Below are 15,015 nucleotides of genomic sequence, written 5' to 3'. Positions count from 1 at the left end.
TTACACTGAAATGGGTATTCATAATCTATAAAATCAGTCTTTACTTATTTTCTCCTGCCAAATGCATGCCCAGAGACTTCACTTTATATCTGCCTGTATAACAAAAGCCAACTTGGAAGTTTAAAAAAAAATATTGTTCCACCGAAGCAGATATCTACTGCTTTTAGAATAGTGTGAGCCTGTGGAAACATGGTATTATGTATCTGACATTTCCCATCTAAAAATACATTATGAAGCATGCTGGTATTAATAAACCATGTGCCTTCAGAACCCGAAAGTGCTTTGCTATAATTTGGTTGAAAACAGAATAAAATGGTATATTTTCCACCACGCTATTAACATACAGCCAACAAATTCCACATCATCACCCTGGCAGCTTGTCTTGATTGGAAAGTGTGCAAGAAAAAAAAAAAAAACTTTTAGGAGTTTATCAATATTCGTAACCACATTCTGACTGATGACTTAACAGTTCATAAGTAAGCCTAGATAACTTAGAAAAAAATTGGATCAAAACTACATTACCAGGAGAAGCAAAGAAAGACGGAAACCACCTATATTCTCATTTTCCACACCCCACCCCCATCATAGAAAAATCACCCTTCCCTTGCAGCAGGGCAGGATCATTCCTTTCACCTCCTCGGTTATCGGAAGGCAAATGAAAATACAACAATCCCTTCCTCTTCTGATTGAGCTCCCAACGCAAACATTTAAACACAAACATAAAGTCCCGATTTAACAGAGAAAGCGCCAAACAGAAAGAGCAAGACTCACTGACCCATTTGGAAGACAAAGACGACAGAACAGCAAAGCTCTAAAAATCAGCTTGGGAGGCCTCAGAGAGATATTCTTCTGGCATTTCATCACAGCAGCCCCAGACCAGTTCACCTCCCTGGATCCAGGGAGGAGGAACTAAATAGAGCTGTTTATTAAAGCCCTGGTGCTGGATTGCATTAGGAAGCCGAGCAGACCACCTGGACCTTTCAGAATGTGGCAATGTTTAATTTGCTGCCTGCCTCTCTGCAGCAGCCAAGACCACTACTACATTTACCAGGGCTCAATCACACATTATCTGGGTTAGAAGTGAAGGCACGTGTATTGCTGGATTCCGATTTTCCATATGGAGAGGGAGAGGGAGGGAGAGGGAGAGGGAAAAAGAGAGAGAATATAGCCAAAATAAAAAATACGGAACACAACAATTTTAACTACCACCTAGGAAACATGGCACTTTATTCCCCCCTCACACTTTCCTTCAGAGATCACCATCTCGGCAGAAAATAAACTCTGAAACATCAAATCACCAAAACAAAACAAAACAAAACCCACCCCATCCAGACCAAATTAGAAATGAGATTCGCCCTTGGATTTTTGTGGTGGTGGTGGTGGTGGTTTCGATTTTTGCTGTGAAGCCTCGCGTGGAAGTTTGAGGGCTGAGGTTCCCTGGCTCCATTTACTGGGTGCCTTTTGCCTCTCGCACTTGCAGCACTCCGCTGGCAGGCCGCTGAAGATACAGATAGAAAGATGGTACTGTAAATATGAATTATGTGAATCATATGGTGAGACCCTTGTGGAAAAAAAGGGGAGCTGGGAAATGGCTGACTCCATACCTGACCAATTACAGCTTGCATGGTCCCCGTATCCTGCTGGGCTGAGAGATCGCAATCCATCATATGTTGTCTTTGAAAAGGAGAATGGGGCTTTCTGGTATGCATCTGTCAATCAACTTCTGCACTCACAACCATCACCAAAAGCAAGGGGAAAAAAAAGTCAAGCTGCTCCACCAAATAGGATGAAACCGTCATGTGACCTCCGGCAGACACGCACACACACATTCACTACCTCCATAGAGCGTAAGAATTTTCTGTAGATATGAAATGACATTGACAAATATCCAATACCAAGTAAATAAAGTGAGACAAACAGCTATTCACCAAAGACAAAACATTGGCTGTAATCTTCCGCTAAAGGTTTAACAAACCTCTGAGGATTTTTTTTTTAATGCTCTAGAAACCTGTGTTTAAAACAAAACAAAAAAAATCAAAACAAAATTAACTATTTCATGGGATCATTGAGGCTTTGATTTCTACGCCACCACTCAAATTCTTTCCAATTATAAGTCATCCCCGTACTTCTGCGGAGCTGACCCTAATGATTTTATTTTCAGATTCTCTAAATGACCCTTGGACAGGATGCAGTAATCTTTCGCAGTTTTATATAACAGTCACCTTTACGGAAAAGCTTGAAATGTTAACCGTCGCCCAACACAGATACCCTGATATTTGTTGATTGGAAATGGATATATACAATCATTTGTGTAAACTGTGATGACCACTCCAGTATAAAATATTCAGAGCGTGTAAATAGTAGTCACTAAACTTTCCATTTTCTAAAAGGTTAGGAAATTATTTACTTGCAGCTCATCTAAACTGATGTAAGGTGGTGACGAAGATTTCAACTTTTTTTTTTTTTCATCTAATTTAAGCTATTTGATCCCACACACTTTAGGGTAGACGGTTGGGTGGGTCATGGGTCAGCTATTAGAAGGGCCAGGCGAATGGAAGGATGAGCTCTTTAACCCTTTCAGGATTGAGATCACAGCCTGATGTCCTACACAGCCTGACAGATACAGGGCTCTGGCGTCCAAAGCCATTAACTGCTAACTCTTAGTTTTGGTGGCTTTGCGCAGTTAATGACGTTTGCTGTGCCCACTTTTTAAACTGAAGCTCATCAGCTGGCCTGCGCTTTGGGGCTTGTCAAGAAAATTCTGCGGGCGAGCCTTGGGGTGTTACCCCGGGAGCGCTTTCCCAGGTCCAAGAGTACGGGTGAGCCTGGGAGGCAGAGAGGGTGCGCGGGACGGCGGTCTGCATCACCGCATCGCTCCGAGGTTCATTAGAAGGAACTCCAAGGCCAAAAAAAATTTTTTTTTCACCATTTCTAGAGCCCGCTATAGGAGAAAAGAACGGAAAAGGGCTGAAGTCTTCGACTTCTCGTTAAGTTGCCAGTATAAACAGATTCTCACACACACACACACACACACACGCCCTAGTGGGTCCCCAACACAGGGACCCCGTGCACCTGCTGCGTAGCCTCCCGGGAGCCGACGGCTGCGCAGGTCCCCCTCCCGGGATTCAAATGCCCAGCTCGCGCGGCGACCCCAGGCGTCGGTCCCCCTGGGGGCACAGGCCGACGGAGGGGGCTCTGCAGCCACGGGGTGGGGGGGTAGGAGGGGCAGGTGCGGCCGGGCCCCGGACACGGGGGGGGGGGGCGGGGGCGCCAACTTGCCCGAGGCCTGCGCGCTAGCGGGAGGTGTGGGGGGAGAAGATGCGACCGCTGCCCGCGCGGGCGCACCGCGGACAGACGGACAGACGGACAGACGGACGGACGGAGTGGCGGGACCGGGAAAGTTGGGAGGAGGGACGCGCCGGGCGGCCTGCAGCGCGCTCCCCACCCCGCGCCCCTGCGCCCCCGGAGCCCCCCGCGCCCCCCGAGCCCTTGCACCCCCCGCGCCCCCGGAGCCCCCCGCGCCCCCTGCTCCCCCCGCTACCCCCGAGCCCTTGCACCCTCCGCACCCCTGCGACCCCGCGCCCCTGCGGCCCCCCTGCGCCCCCCGCGGAAGCCGGGCCTGCGGCTGGGGCTGGGGCCGGGGTCCAGGCCGGGCCGCCGCCTCCCGGCAGCCTGCCGGCAGCCTCCGCAGCTCGCCCCCCACCCCCCGCCCGGAGATCTTGGGGATCTGCGCTTCGCGGGCGCCTCCCCGGGAGGGGCGTGGAGGGGCAGGTTGCGGGGGGGAGGGGGGGAGGCCGAAGACCCCGGGAAGCTCCGCCCCCCAGAGGCCGGCGCCCGGGTCGGCGCGGGGACCATGGCCTCCCGGTTCCCTGGAGCCTCTGGCCTCCGGGCGTCACAGTCCTGCTGGGCCACAGCCTGGAGCCGGGCCAGGGCAGGCCCCGGGGCGGGCACTCGAGGCTACACCAGCTCCGCCAAGTCCGCCCAACAGCTAGGCAAGGCGGGCGCGATTATTTCCATTTTTCACACGAGACGCACAAGAAGGTAGCTGCTTAAGAGGAGCAGGGTCGTGTTTTGAACTTGCTCTGAATCTGAAGAGGGAGCTTTTCATAGGAAACTCAGGAGTCAGGCAACATTCAGAACAATGGCCAGAATACAGGGACGCAAGGGTTGAGCATCTGCCTTTGGCTCAGGGTGTGACCCCGGGGTCCTGGGATTGAGTCCCGCATCCGGATCCCCAAAGGGAGCCTGCGTCTCCCTCTGCCTGTGCCTCTGCTTCACTCTTTCTCATGAATAAATAAATATGATCTTTTTAAAAAAAAAATGGCTACCATATATAAAGTACAGACTCATTCAACAAATACTTATGGATACTGTACTAGGCCTAGGTACTGTGTGAAGCCCTGGAGGTACAGCAATGCTGACGTAGTTCCTCGAGGCCCTACAGAGGAGCCGTTTGGCCAGATACGTGTGGAATAATCACAGAAATGTAAAATGCTAAACTATTCTTAAAGCTATAGAGGAAAGGAAAAGAGTAACAGAAGAAAAGGAATTGACCTGGGTGCAGGGGGGTATATCTGAGCAAAAGGAAATTAGCAAAACTTCACTGAGTTTTGAGTTTTGCTTGAAATAAACTAGAATGGGAACATGGTAGGAGAAAGGGGGAAAAAGGTTTCAGAGATAAACATTCTCCACAAGAGATGTGCAAAAGGGGTGGGGGAGGTCCACCATTGATGAAAGGAGCTCAGAGGAAGCCTTGTGCCTGTTCCGAGCACGGACAGCAAGGCGGGGGGCAAAGACAAGAGCGCACAGGGTCTCAATCTAAGAGCTAGAACTGTGAAGTCTCACAATAAGCATGTAGTCTCACACTTTGATTTTGAAAGATGTCTCTGGCTATATAGTGAAAAGTCAGTAGTGTGTTGGAGGGTGGGTAATAAAAGTGGATGTGGTGAGCCCATTTAGTTATAGGGCGGTGGGACTGGTGGTGCTGGGAACTGGATGGTTTCAGGACAGGAGGTGTGATGCACAGGACCGGTGGCTGACTGGCAGTGGAACTTGAAAGAGAGGGAGGTGTCCTTCTCATTTGCACCAACATCCCATTAGTGATACCACTCACCAGGCTAGGGGGTCAGGACGAAAGCCAGGCTGAGGAAGGGCAGGAGGGATCAGAATTTTGGTTTGAGGCTTATTTTCACTACAATCCTCAGGGTAAGAATGATAATTTCCCCCTTTTTTGGATGAAAAAAAATTCTAGGAGTCTAAGAGAGAAAACAACTTGGCCATGACCGGAGAGTAGCAGAGAAGGTTCATCTGAGGGAAAATCAAGCTTCTTGACCCTTGGCATTAGATGGCTTGGAAATGAGATGTTGTTGGTTTTGGGGGTTTTCAGTTGATTAAAATCTTCCTACCAGGAAGCCAAGTAAAATTAATGACCTTCTCCTAAGAATCAGTCCTTGTAATGAAAAGTCTCCGGATGGCACAGATTAAGGCACCTCCTTCAGCATGAAAATTTGGTTGGGACCCTAAGCCCCTGCCCAAATAAATTGGAGGGACTGTGTTCTAGGTCTAGAATGGCAATGGGAGGACGGATGTAAAGATAAAAACACAAAGATGGTTTTGAATTATCCAACTAACAACTTATATATTTATGGTGAGTAAAAGCTCCTGATTGGTTTTCTGGGTAACACAGAGACTTGAATAAGACCAACATCCTGACATTCAAAGGTTCATAATCTATTAGGAAACACAAACACAGATAAACGACTTAAATTTGGCATAGACTGCTTTCAAAAAACAAACCGAATATATACAAGAGTTATCTGAGAGGATTATTCTGTTTTCTCTCGTGAAAGATGCTTATATTTTTAGGTACCAGGATATACAGGCTCAAGGTAGGATCTACTGGATCCCGTCCTTACGTTTGACTAGGTGTGGCCTCAGGAAACTGGCAACTTCTCTGCATCCCGAGTTTCTCATCTTATAACTCCTGAGTGCTACTGTCAGAATTCGGAGAGATATATTTTCCAGGAGCTGTTGAGTTATACTTTGTAAGTTACCTGGGAAATGTTCATTATTTTCCCATATGGGAGGAGTCTAGAGGGGCAGGAAAGATGAATTCCGCTGGGGAATGGAAGAAGATGGGTGGTAGGATTTGGGCTGTGATGTAAACAGAGGAATCTTCTATTTAGGGCAAAGGGAAGAGCCTCACAAAAGCTCCTGTTCCTCCATCAGTGTGAGTGGCAGCCTCTTTTAAGATAAGAGCAATCAAAATCCAATGGAGAAGGGCAAGAAGTAGTATCTCTACTAACCTGTACTCTATTACTTCCATAATAGAATTTAGAGAGGAAAATTCATTAAGTGAAATATCTGCCCTTCCTATCACCAAATTGCCATAAAATGGTGCCCTTTCCAGCCCTTTGAGGCTCTCTCTTTGCCTCGCAGCTTAGACCTACATACATGCCCTTTCTCAACAGTTGATGATCTTGAATTTAGGAAGCAACAGGTCGGGATTCCGTCCAGGGTACGAGCATTGGCGCCTTCGTGATGAAGACCCTGCACGGGTCGCACAGCTCAGGAGCCAGCAGGAAGTATTCTCACTCCAAGAATTGGCTCCTTATGCACACTCAACGGTACTGGTGTGGGTTAAGCACTTTCTGAAGCCATCGTGCTTCACGTGGATGCCCGCCTGCTGGAGAAGATTTTCAGACCAAGCAGGGCCCTCCTCCCGGGGTCCGAAGGGGACTTCAAGGTCCTGCTCCAGATGAGAGAGCCCAACTCCGAGGGAGAGGTTGAAATCTTCATCATGGGGTACCCGAAGCGTGCCAAAAGGCTGATTCGCATTTTGGCCACAAAGCCCTGAGGGAAACGCTGTGGAGGCACAACGATGCTCAACCTGGAAACCATGAAGTCTTTTGAAAGAGAGACTGTTCATTCTGGTGATTTCCTCTCCACCACAGTGATGAGCAGCCTGGATGAAGCCCTGCAGTCCCTGGAAGTAGGTCAGGAGACTGTCCAGGAACCTGTTACCAAAACAGTGTAATTTTTGTGATTAGGACCTCAGTGCAGGGGGGGGGTCGGTTTGGGTCAGGAGCCTCACCCCCAGAGGCCCGGTCTGAACTCTGCCTTTGTTCCTGTGGCTAAGGAGAAACAAGTATCGTCAGTGGTCTACCCACCTTTCTCCTTCATAGATAGTTGTTTAACGACTCAAATGTGAGTTACAATAAAAAATAAACTTTAAAAAACATAGATATATACATAGATATAGATTAGTAGTGTCAAGGAAGGCACTCTTGCTTTTGCATGCTCCAAGATGGGAAAATGCTAAGAATTAACAAATGGTTGGTTCTGCTTTTTCTGTTTCTTTCTTTCTTTTTTTTTTTGGTTCTGCTTTTTCATAGTGTTCTGTAGGAGGTGGGTATGGCTGGGGTCTTTAATGTTCCAGGGAGCTTTTGTCCATAAGGAAGAACTTTACTACTGTTTATTCTTTCACTAATACTAATTTTGAAAAAAAATGTTTGATATTAAACAAACTTTATAACCCCCCCCAAAAAAAAGAAGCAATGGGTCACCACAAATCAGACCAAGTCCCCAACTTCTCAGGATAGGATGCCTTTAATTTCTTAATCATCAAACTACAGGGGTGCCTGGGTGGCTCAATCGGTTAAGCTTCTGTCTTCAGCTCAGGTCATGATCCCAGGGTTCTGGGATTCAGCCCAGCATCTGGCTCCCTGCTCAGTTCATTTTCAGTTCATTTTCTCTCTCTCTCTTTCTCTTTCTCTCCCTCTCTCTCTCTCTTCCTCCCTCCCTCCCTCTCTTTCAAATAAATAAAATCTTTTTAAAAAAATCACAAAACCTCAAAGGATACTGAGAGGCCAATGCTACACAGCAGACCAGGAGAAAGCAGAAGTGTTGATCATCTTTGTTATTCAAGAACCCCTTGCCAACATTTATGGTGAGAAGAGATCACGTAGGATGCCTTTTCCTTCCACAGCCTGGGTGGCTCAGCAGCTAAGCATCTGTCTTTGGTTCAGGTCCTGATCCCAGGGGCTCCCTGCATGGAGCCTGCTTCTCCCTCTGCCTATGTCTCTGTCTCTCTCTCTGTGTCTCTCACGAATACATTTTTTAAAAAGTAAAATAAAATATTAAAAAAAAAAAAAGAAGAAGAAGGGGCAGCCCTGGTGGCGCAGCGGTTTGGTGCCGCCTGCAGCCTGGGGTGTGATCCTGGAGACCTAGGACGTGGGTCGGGCTCCCTGCATGGAGCCTGCTTCTCCCTCTGCCCGTGTCTCTGCCTCTTTCTCATTCTGTGTCTATGAATAAATAAATAAAATCTTTTATTTTATTTTATTTTTTTTAAATAAAATCTTTTTTAAAAAATAAAAAATAAAAAGAAGAAGAAGAAGAGACCATGCAGCTGAGTGCTGCTAGAACTCAAGGACCAAAAGAACAAAAGGTTCAACGAAAGTCGCCAAAAGCAATGAGACTTAGTATTTTTCTGCTCTATCACAACATGTGGGGCTATTTCAATTCTGTACTCCTGTTCTTTTTCTCTGTTAAAATCTATCTTTCTCATGTGTATTGTTTGTTCTTTCCTTCTGGTTTTATTTTCTTGTTTCTCTACTACTCTTTGCTTTTCATTCTTCTGCCTGCTGGTCACTGGAAGATGAAGCTCACCCTTCCTGCAGCTCGTTTGTTTATGTTTTTCCCCAGGTCTCCCACCCCCACCCATTCTTTTTCTGTGTCCTCATGACTTCAGGCTTCTTCCTAAAACATGAATCATGGCAGAGCACTTTCTAGAGCGTGCCCACCACGCCGCCGCCACATGATTTCCAGGCTGATGCGGGAACCAGGTAGCAGGTGGACAGGAGACAGTACAGGGGGCACAGAATAGAGTCAAGACCTCTGGGTGGCTTCACCTCTTAGTCTTCAGTTTGCAACTGTTTGACACGTCTCTTGCCCTCTTTCTTCAAGGTCTGTTCTTTTTTCTGGAATTTCACTTGGTGCCATCTGTTTCTGGAATCATCCTTTGCTTTCTTCCTTTGCACCCCCCTCAATGCCACATTTTTATCTATACTTTCAAGTTTTGCAGATTTTCTCTGGAATGGTCTTTTCAAATGCCATCAGTTTCCTTAAGCAACATTAGATGGCTTTTCCTTCCACAGGCCCAGAGCAGCTGCAGCTACAACTAATCTGTACCCTGGGATCCCCTGTTGTCATTACTTTCACATTTCTAGGGAAATTAGCACAGGAAAAGGACCCAAAGCAGAATGATTTTTTTTTAAAGATTTTATTTATTCACTCAGAAGAGACAGAGAGAGGCAGAGACACAGGCAGAGGGAGAAGCAGGCTCCATGCAGGGAACTCAATGCGGGACTCAATCCCGGGACCCCAGGATCATGACCTGAGCCAAAGGCAGACGCTCAACCGCTGAACCACCCAGGAGCACTGAATGATTATTTTTAAAAGAGAGGAGTGGGAGGAGGGAAATTCCGACAGGCCAACACCCAGGATACAGGTTGGGGAGTGGCTTGGTGATGCCCAGCCGGTGTTACTGACCGTGTGCACCTGTTCCGTAGTTTTCATCTACCACGAGAATTGGGAGCGCTGTTTTCCCCCTGAGAGACAGGGAGAGGATTTCACCTTTCAAATGACTGAGAGTCCAAGAACCTGTTGACTTGGGCCAAGGACAGCCTGTGAACATACTCCTGCATTATCAGACCTCAGACTTCGACATCTTTTCTACCAGGAGACTGGAAACAGAAAAAGCCAGCCTAAGTAGCCAATTCTCCCTTCATTTCCATTTGCTCCTTTCATGAAGTGCTTTGGTGATGGTGATACATTTTGTTCTTCCAGAATGTATTTCTTCTGTCTGCACATCCATGGAAAAGGGCTTTGAAATGCTCCTGGGTTTCACTGTACTAGCCTCAGTGCTGGTGCTCCAGCCCAAATGCTAACACATAACTTCTCATGAAAATTCTCCACGGTGGTACAAACCCATCCTCTGTCTCCTTACTGTACACTGGGGAGACTTTTCCCTCTTTATTTCATGGCAATAGCTCTACATGCCTGAAAAAGCTAAATACCACTGTCTTTTTACTCTTCATATCAATAGGTTGACAGCACTTCCACCTAAATGTGTTCCAGTCTTTTAAAGACAAGCATTTCTTAATGAGTGTCTGCAACAAACCAGGTTCTCTTAATGAAGAGAACGTCCCAACTCAAAGCTCCAACTTTGGAACATTAATTCCTCTCCTTGTTTTTTCCTGTCCTCATCATTATCATCAATAATCCTAACAATAATAACTGAAAATATAGGTGTGGTTCTCAAGGTTTAGTTGAATTTGAGGACTCCTAATGGTCCCTGAGACCCCTTTAGGGGGTCCTTGAGGTCAGAACTTGTTCAAAATAATGTTAAAATGAGATTTTCCTTTTTTCCACTCTCAGTTTCTATGGAGAGTACAATAGACTTTCCTAAAGCTTCCTAACAATGTGATTTCAAAGCAGATTGGATGCATAAGCAGGTCTGGTTCCAAGTATCTTCTAGTAAGTCAGACACTACCAAGATTTGCAAAAAAATGTAAAACAATGTCATTTTTCTAATTAATTATTTTGTTTTGGGGAAAACATGGTTATTTTTCATTTAAAAATTATTATTATGGGGATCCCTGGGTGGCGCAGCAGTTTAGCGCCTGTCTTTGGCCCAGGGCGCGATCCTGGAGACCCGGGATCGAATCCCACATCGGGCTCCCGGTGCATGGAGCCTGCTTCTCCCTCTGCCTGTGTCTCTGCCTCTCTCTCTCTCTCTCTCTCTCTCTGTGACTATCATAAATAAATAAAAATTTTAAAAAATTATTATTATGTAATTACTTTAAATGACTTCATAAATATTATTAAATTTTCTTGGTTTTAATTTCTATGTAGTAAGTATTGATAAGTTTAACCCACAACACAAAAGCATTTCGGGGTGCTAAATAATTTTATAATTGTGTAAAGAGATCCTAAGGCCAAGAAGTTTGAGAATTGCAGACATACTGTTTACTACATGCCACCTAATATCCTAAGCATTTCATATACACATATACATACATATATACATCTATATCTATATGTCTACATCTCATCTTTGCATAGGCCCCAGGAGGCAGATTTTTTTTAATCTTGATTTTACAAATGAGGACAAATTGCAGTATCTTGACTTTTTTGAATGCAAAGAGATGAGCCCACCCCAAACAATCTTTTTATATATGGGTAAACTGAGATATGCAATACCTCCTGGATGGGAGTGTCATAAAAATCAGTAGAGTCTTTAGAAGTTTTATACCGAATCGAATGTGCGATCAGTTTCAAACTTATGATCAGTAATTCAAGAGTGTCCCTAAGTGACCGCCACATGCTCCAAAGTACAGCCCAAAAGAGCCAAACCATCTGGTTCCTCTGCCATCTCTGACACTAGCACCTTTAGGACATTGTGCCTGAACAAAGGTGTTGGACTTTTAACACCGTTTCCAGTGACAACATTTTGTATCTGCCAAATCCCCAAGTCAAAGAGACAAATCCACGTAGAACATAAAAAATACAGTCTATGATTCTTAGACATCCCATTTGATTATATGCTATAGTTGAATGAAGTACTGGACCAAAAAAAAAAAAAGAAAAGTGACACTCATGAAACAGAGCCTAACGTGTCTAATTGCATAATGATCTGGCCACACTATTCCAAATCCTAAAAGCATTATCCTTTTAGGGAGGGAATTTCATTTCCGGGGAATATTTGATTAACCGCTTAGCCAGGAATGTCTAAGGGCAAAGTAGAAGAAGACCATGGGACAAAGACATAGCTAAATAAAGTTAAATTAGATATCAGGAAGAACAGAAAGGAAGGATGAAGAGCCTGAGAGCATGGGAGTGGGTGAGAAACTCCCCACCAAACCCCATGAGGTGCATCAGAGCCTCTTGCAAATAAGAACAGCTAACACCCAATAGTTTTTTTTGTTCAATAGTTTTAAGTATGTCGTTGCCACTCTTGTTTTTCCCTGTGCTGCCTATACTCTGACTCCCAAACCTGCAGCAAACCCTGCCACACACATACAAACTCCTGCATGAGAGAGTTTTTATCGGGAGAAGGAAGAGCTTAATGCCACATCTGAGTCAGTAGCAACAAGCAGACATTAGAGATGTGAGACACAATGAGTTCAGGTGGAGCCTGAATGAGTGACTGACTGTAAGCCACTATCTATTTTCATGTCAGAAATGCAGAACTAGACTCCAACTTGCTTGAATAACAAAAGGAATTTGCTGGCTCACAAACCTGGAAAGTACAAAGGGGGTCAGCTTCAGATCTGGCTTGATCGAATGGTTTATAATGTTGATAGAGCTACATCTTTCCATTAAGTCTCTTGACCCCCATTTCAATCTGAGCGTTGGTTTGGCTCACACTGGCTTCAGGAGGACAAACGGCTCTAACAGCTCCAGCCCTCACACTGCACCGTTAGCCATATCATCTGGAACAGGAGAGAGGTCATTTGCTTCAGATACCCAAACAAAAGACCAGAGATTCTCCATGATTAGACCAGACTAGGTTACACACCCAACCCTCCATGGCAAAACACACTGCCTGGCTTAGCCTACAAGATATGACCCACTGTGGTGATCTTCCACTGGAGACAGAATCAGTGGCCCTGAACACAGATGAATCTATAAACACCAATTAAGAGTTGTAGGAAAAAGAGAATTAGTGCTGGATAGAAAGAGGGGCAAAACAAAAAAGTCTACTACAGCAGCCCCTGAAAATTCACAGCTATTTCATGAATCCCTGAGAAATGCATGATAAAGGAGGTTTGCATCCGTTTTGTCTACATGGCAAAGGACAGGCTGACATCAGCTGACCTGATGGTTGTATGGAGTTTTATTTTTTTTCCAAGACTTATTTATTTGAGAGAAAGAGCACACCACACACAGTGGCAGAGACAGACAAAATTGATGGTGAGCATGGAGCCCAACAAGGGGCTTGACCCCAGGCTGGTGAGATCACAACCTGAGCTGAAATCAAGAGCACCCCCCTTAACCGAATGACCCACCCAGGCACCCTGGTTGTATAGAGTTTTAATTCATAAATGTCTGTCCCAGTGCCTGGAATAATGGGATGCTCTTACAACTTGCAAATTGTAATTTCCATTTACACTTTCTTTCTTCTTTCCTCCTACAGAATATAATGCATATGCCTTGGACTTTTGGTGACAGCATTGATTTTTGGAAACACTGTTCCTAAATGAGAAAGAACACTTGTAGGCCATAAAACAACATAAAAAGGATGGGTGGTCATCTTGGCATAACGAAGAAGGAAGGTAGTTGTGTTTATTGCCACATGCAGAAATTTGAGGACATAAATAGAAATGAGAAGCACATCAATAAAACATTGCAAAGTGCTTGTTTCGTTTCACACATCCCATTAGTGAATGAATTCACATTTGCAGATGCTGTTGGTGGAGACACGACGGAGCCAGCAATGGTGGGATCTACTAGAAGAAGGGATGCTGGTAGCAAGAAACAGTCCAACAAAGGTTAGCCTTTGGCTGGGCCTAGTGTGAAGAAGAAAGTTGATCCGGCAATAAGATGAGACTGTAGCTTAAAACACAAAAATCACACTGAAAGGGGCAGATTATTCTGAAGGCAACAAAACAAATTGATAGGTCTTATCAAATACTCATTGAATTGGCCATTTTCTTGAGTTGTTTCTAGAAGCATCAGCAAAACCCAAGTAGTCAAAAAAGTAGCATTTTGATCTACTTTCATCTGTATTGTTTACCCACCAGTAGATGACCCTCCTAGCACTTATCCCTTGAGCTGCTCATCTGCAGAATTCTTTGGTTCTATCATTCCTTTAATCCCACAGGGACCCCAAGCCACTGACCTTTATTGTCCTTGACATCATTTTCTCCTTAAAAAGTTTAAATTTCAAAAAAAAAAGTTTAAATTTCCTGGTTCATAATTACCATCATTTTCTTCTTGGAAGGAAAGGACTGAGTGTTAGTCCTGAGTTCTAAGTGTTCTCTAGCCTCAGGGACAGAGAATTTGACTAGTAGTTGAATCTACTTGTGACTTTAAAACAAGGCATTGTTAGGAGTTCACCTTATATCAGATGGAAGAATGAAAGTCTGGTTGATGACTAGGCAAAGGACTATGATCTTGGGAGCTATAAACTGGAAACTTGCTCCTGAGGGGGCTTCGTGGCCAGCTAGGTATAAAAACAGGAGAGATCCTGGGCACGGGCTTCACTGAGCTGATGCCATCTGATGACTAGGTCCCTCCCAAGTACAGGATGACTGGGAAATCATGGTGCTCATAGAGGAGTCACACACGTCTTCTGTGCTGTCACTCTGCATGTTGTGTTGCCCAGCACTCGTTCTTTCTTAAATCCAAGTGAAGCCTATTGTGTTTCATGGCTTTGACTGACCATCTGAACCCGAGTCCCACTGCTGGTGAGCAGAGAGGCCATGGCAATGAGTGCAATCTCGCCTCCCCTTCACCAGTCACGCCAACAACAGAACCCAGCCCACGTTAAATATAATGCTTGCTGTACTCTCATCTTGCACACACGCAGAAGAGTATAGCTGTAAGACACAGAATCATGCCCACTAGTCTAACTTCACACTCATTTATCTTACAGGGGCCTTTGGTGCTGCGTGCAGTTCAATTCCATTTTCCTGGTCAAGTTTCTTTTCACTTTCCAAGCGACAATTCCACATTTCCTCCTCCCTCCTTAAACCTGCAGCAATTCTGGGCCCCGTCTTCCTCTACGTGACTACCTTCCTTTTGCTTTCTTTCTTTCTTTTTTTTTTTTTAAAGATTTTTATTTTTATTTATTTTTTTTTATTTGAGACAGAGACTGAGAGAGAGAGGCAGAGACACAGGCAGAGGAAGAAGCAGGCTCCATGCAGGAAGCCCGATGTGGGACTCGATCCTGGCACTCCTGGATCACTCCCTGAGCCAAAGGCAGACGCTCAACCGCTGAGCCACCCAGGT

At 45.3% G+C, this 15,015-nt stretch overlaps 1 protein-coding gene across 4 annotated transcripts in view; it reads right to left on the bottom strand.

Moving 5' to 3' along the window:
• POU6F2 (POU class 6 homeobox 2) overlaps positions 1-3,205 on the bottom strand; it is a 476,258-nt gene extending 473,053 nt beyond the window's left edge. Inside the window, exons 1-3 of one of the 4 annotated variants that reach the window (XM_072791626.1) lie at positions 3,073-3,090; positions 1,605-1,723; positions 776-1,498 (exon numbers count right to left, since the gene is read on the bottom strand). Coding sequence is in view for 3 of the 4 variants with exons in the window: in XM_072791624.1 (XP_072647725.1) it covers positions 1,605-1,709 (105 nt within the window). In the remaining variant the exon portion in view is untranslated. Of the gene's footprint in view, positions 1-775; positions 1,499-1,604; positions 1,913-3,072 lie in introns of those variants that run through there. The other 3 variants (XM_072791624.1, XM_072791628.1, XM_072791627.1) reach the window with 3 other exon arrangements.
• Positions 3,206-15,015: the final 11,810 nt, after the last annotated feature.

The sequence above is a fragment of the Canis lupus genome, chromosome 21 (assembly GCF_048164855.1).
Source record: "Canis lupus baileyi chromosome 21, mCanLup2.hap1, whole genome shotgun sequence".
Classification (NCBI taxonomy): Eukaryota; Metazoa; Chordata; class Mammalia; order Carnivora; family Canidae; genus Canis; species Canis lupus.
This window is presented reverse-complemented; position numbering and strand designations above follow the sequence as displayed.